At 53.8% G+C, this 3,689-nt stretch overlaps 1 protein-coding gene across 1 annotated transcript; it reads left to right on the plus strand.

The window, feature by feature from the left end:
* Positions 1 to 49: 49 nt before the first annotated feature.
* LOC133214603 (BSD domain-containing protein 1-like) lies at positions 50 to 3,192 on the plus strand. Its single transcript, XM_061357634.1, has 7 exons — positions 50 to 103; positions 507 to 622; positions 998 to 1,178; positions 2,191 to 2,361; positions 2,482 to 2,536; positions 2,840 to 2,984; positions 3,114 to 3,192. The coding sequence occupies exons 1-7, from the start codon at positions 50 to 52 to the stop codon at positions 3,190 to 3,192; spliced, it is 801 nt and encodes a 266-aa protein (XP_061213618.1).
* Positions 3,193 to 3,689: the final 497 nt, after the last annotated feature.

Raw genomic sequence — 3,689 nt, forward strand, 5'->3', positions numbered from 1 at the left:
CACTTCTAGGTCTAAAATTGCTCTAACGGGACCCAGTTATACACGGTGGATGTTCCATGGAAATCCAGAGAGGCTTCGCTTTTCCCTGGAGCAGCTTAATTTGGTGGGTTTAGTTAGGACATGGAAAGCTGCTGCGGCCCTTCCACTGGAGGCTACTGGGGCAGGCACTGCTTCCTTCCCCTCCAGACCCCCAGCAACTGCTTGTGCCACTTTGTTTAACCTCACTGAAATGTGGGTTTGTCCCCGGCAGAGCTGGGGGTGCAGCTGCTTTAGCTGTGTCAGCGAAACAGGCTATTTAAGAGACATGAATGCTGCCTGATAGGAAAGCCACAAGGAGCTCTGGAATAGTTTTAGATGTCGGTGCTGCTCACCAGGCCCAGATGTAACACAGACAGAGGTCTTGCAGTGAACGGGGGAAGGGCGGAGGATGGATGTGGGGTTGCAAATACCAGGATCCCCTCCTTTCATCACATTCCATTTCTCTTTCCCTCCAACGTTTGGATAAGATAGAGTTCCTCCAGAGCCATGAGAACCAAGAGATCTACCAGAAGGCCTTTGACCTGATTGAGCACTACTTTGGAGTAGAGGATGACTCTGCTTTGGCTCCCCAGGTAGATGAGGGGTGAGGTGCTGCTTTGCAATGCCCCATCCCTGGCAGTGCTCAAGGCCAGGTTGGACACAGGGGCTTGGAGGAAGCTGCTCCAGTGGAAGGGGTCCCTGTCTGTGCAGGGCTTGGAGCTGGAGGAGCTTTAAGGTTCCTCCCAACCCAAAGCAGGCTGGGATTCTGTGATTTCCTGCCTGTGACAGCAGTGCTTATGTTAATTATATGCAAAACTTGGAACAAAGCTCTTCCTAACATGTCTTTTCGCATTCTTAATTTAATCCTCCTCCATCATGTGTTGGACATGCAGGTTCCTGTTGTTATTCAGGTTATTGCAGTCTTACCCATTGCAGGTGTTGGGCTAAAGGCACTTCAATCTGTGTGACATGACTGGTGTTCCCAGAGCAACTGTGGCTTTGCTGGAGCACAGAAGGATTACACAATCTCTGTTGTCTTGCAGTCCACGGAAGCTTTGGAGTTCATGAAGCGGGACTTGGCTGAGTTCACTCAAGTGGTGCAGCATGAAGCAGCCTGCACGATCGCTGCTACAGCCAGCGTGGTCAAGGACAAGCTGGCAGTGAGTAGGGGTGTAAGAGCTGGGATTCCTGTTGCAGAAAGCAAAGTGGGGGGCAATAGGATGTACCCACCTCCAAGGTCAAGGTCCTCTGAGTAAGTCCCACCATATAACCATGAGCTTCAAGTTTCAGATGTTCTCCCTGGTGCAGGTTTGGTGCTGAGCACTGCGTGGGATTTCCTTGCTGTAGTGGTGAGGAACATCTGGAGATGAGCGGAGGAAGGTTCCCTGTGCTTTCCCTTCCTCTGTGCACCACATAAGCAGGATAGTGGCAGCATCACTCTAGCACAGCAGCAGACCTCCACACAGGCTGCTGCCGTTAGCCCTGCCCAGCCGCCACAGTGACAAACCAGTCCCCAGACCTGCCTGATCCTTCCTGCAAAACCCAGGCTTGGTTCCCCACATACCTATTTTAAGGCCTGCCTGCCCCTCTCCCTCCCCAACCTTTTAGCCCAGCCCTGGCCACAGGTCACCTTGTCAGCAAGTTTTTGACAGGAGGAACACCCTCCTCCCTTAAAGGAAGCTACCCAGGGGAGAGCAAGACTCGCCCTGCTGCTGCAGGCACTGTTATGCGGATGGTTGGGGGCTGGAGCAGCTCCTGTATGGAACCAGGCTGAGAATATTGGGGCTGTTCAGCCTGGAGAAGAGAAGCTGCGTGGAGACCTCAGAGCAGCTTCCAGTGTCTGAAGGGGGTACAAGGGTGCTGGAGAGGGGCTCTTCATCAGGGACTGGAGTGACAGGACAAGGGGTGATGGCTTCAAACTGAAATGGGAAGCTCAGGTTGGATATAAGGAGAAGCTCTTTACTGTGAGGGTACTGAAACATTGGCACAGGGTGCCCAGAGAAGCTGAGGCTGCCCCATCCCTGGCGGTGTTCAAGGCCTTGGGTGACCTGGTTTAGTGTGAGGTGTCCCTGCTCATGCAGGGGGTTGGAACTGGATGATTTTAAGGCCCTTTCCAACCCAAACCATTCTATGATTCTGTATACTTACCCTGTGCTGCCTTTTCTTTTCAAGACGACAGAAGGTTCCTCAGGTGCAACTGAAAAGGTGAGGAAGGGGATCTCTGGCTTCCTGGGTGTCATCTCAAACACATTTGCTCCCTCACCGGATAAGACCATTGACTGCCATGTCATAACATTGATGGCAACCCCCTCGGGCACCACCGAGCCCTGTGACAGTGCCAAGGTGAGTGCCCCATTCCCAGAGCTTCCCTCTGGGATGTGGAGTCCCAACCCTTGTCCTCGGGGGGCTCATCTACAACCCCAGCATTGCTGACAGCTCTGCTCTGTGCCTCTTCTCCTCCAGGCTCGCCTCTACAGCCTCCAGTCAGACCCAGCCACCTACTGCAATGAACCTGACGGTATGACAGGGCTGCTCAGAGCCTTTCTCAGTGCCTGGACAGGGAGCACTGCTTATGGAGGGCAGATGTGTCTGTTGCACTGGGGACTAGCTTAGACTGAGAGTTTGCTGGGTCACTGCATGGCCTCTTGCTGGCACAGGACCCACGGCAGTGAACGGGCTCAGAGACCCACATCTCCCTCCTCCTTTTTCCCTTGCTCACTCCCATCTAGTCTGGTCTGTAGCATCTTCCCAGTGAAACTTCCCAAAGCTGTTCCTGCCCTGTCCATGCCAAGGTTCATATCTCTGTGCTTGCCCTTTGCAGGCCCTGCTGAGCTCCTTGAGGCCTGGCTCTCTCAGTTTAACCTGGAGGAGAAAAAAGGGGAGATCGTGGAGCTGCTGGCAACCAGCCCTTCCATCCGGGCTCTCTACACCAAAATGTTACGGGCCCTGCCTGGCTTCTTGCTTGGGTGCAGGGAAGCAGGGAAGGTTTCCTGCTGGTTTAGGGTAGCGTTAACCCAGGTACTCTTGGAAGAGTCGGGGTTTTGGGGTTGGTTTGGGGTTTTTTTCTCCCCTTTAGGGTTGATTCTGAGGCGCAGCTGCCCGAAGGATTGCATCGGTGGCAGCAGTGCCTTTGGGCACTTAGATGAGAGCACGTTTGTCCTGCAGACCCTTTGAGGGCTGGAGCTGAGCTACATGGGCTGGCAGTGCCTGTGGTGCCTGGCCCCAAATGTGTCTGCAGCAGGAAAACTGCCCATGGGTGGGTGCCAGCAGTGGGTGCAGGCTCAGGCCTCTGCTCCCCGGGTTTGATGTGAGTGGTGGCTGCATCCCTGCCCTGCAGCAGGGCTCTGAGCGGGCCGTGCTCTCTGTGTCACTTCTGGTTTGCTCTTCTTTAGTCCAATTAACCATTGGGTTGTCTGTGCAATATTCTCTGTTATCACGTATCCCACCTCTCCCTGAGCCTTTTGTAGCTGGGGTGAGAGCCAGGAGCAATTCTAACAGCTGGTAGTTTTGTAACGATGACTTTCTCCAAACCTTTTGCAGTTAACAGCAATTAAAGGAATTCTACAGAGCCTCTGCCTGTGCTGAGAGCTTCCTTTGCCTTCGGGATGGGAATGGGATGGGGACGAGATAGGTACAGCTGCCCCGGGAGGGTCTGTGGGTTGCTGCTTTAA

The sequence above is a fragment of the Neopsephotus bourkii genome, unplaced genomic scaffold, assembly GCF_033783945.1.
Source record: "Neopsephotus bourkii isolate Nb327-2 ecotype Australia unplaced genomic scaffold, CSIRO-AGI_Nbou_v1 NB_909, whole genome shotgun sequence".
In the NCBI taxonomy this organism is placed as follows: Eukaryota; Metazoa; Chordata; class Aves; order Psittaciformes; family Psittacidae; genus Neopsephotus; species Neopsephotus bourkii.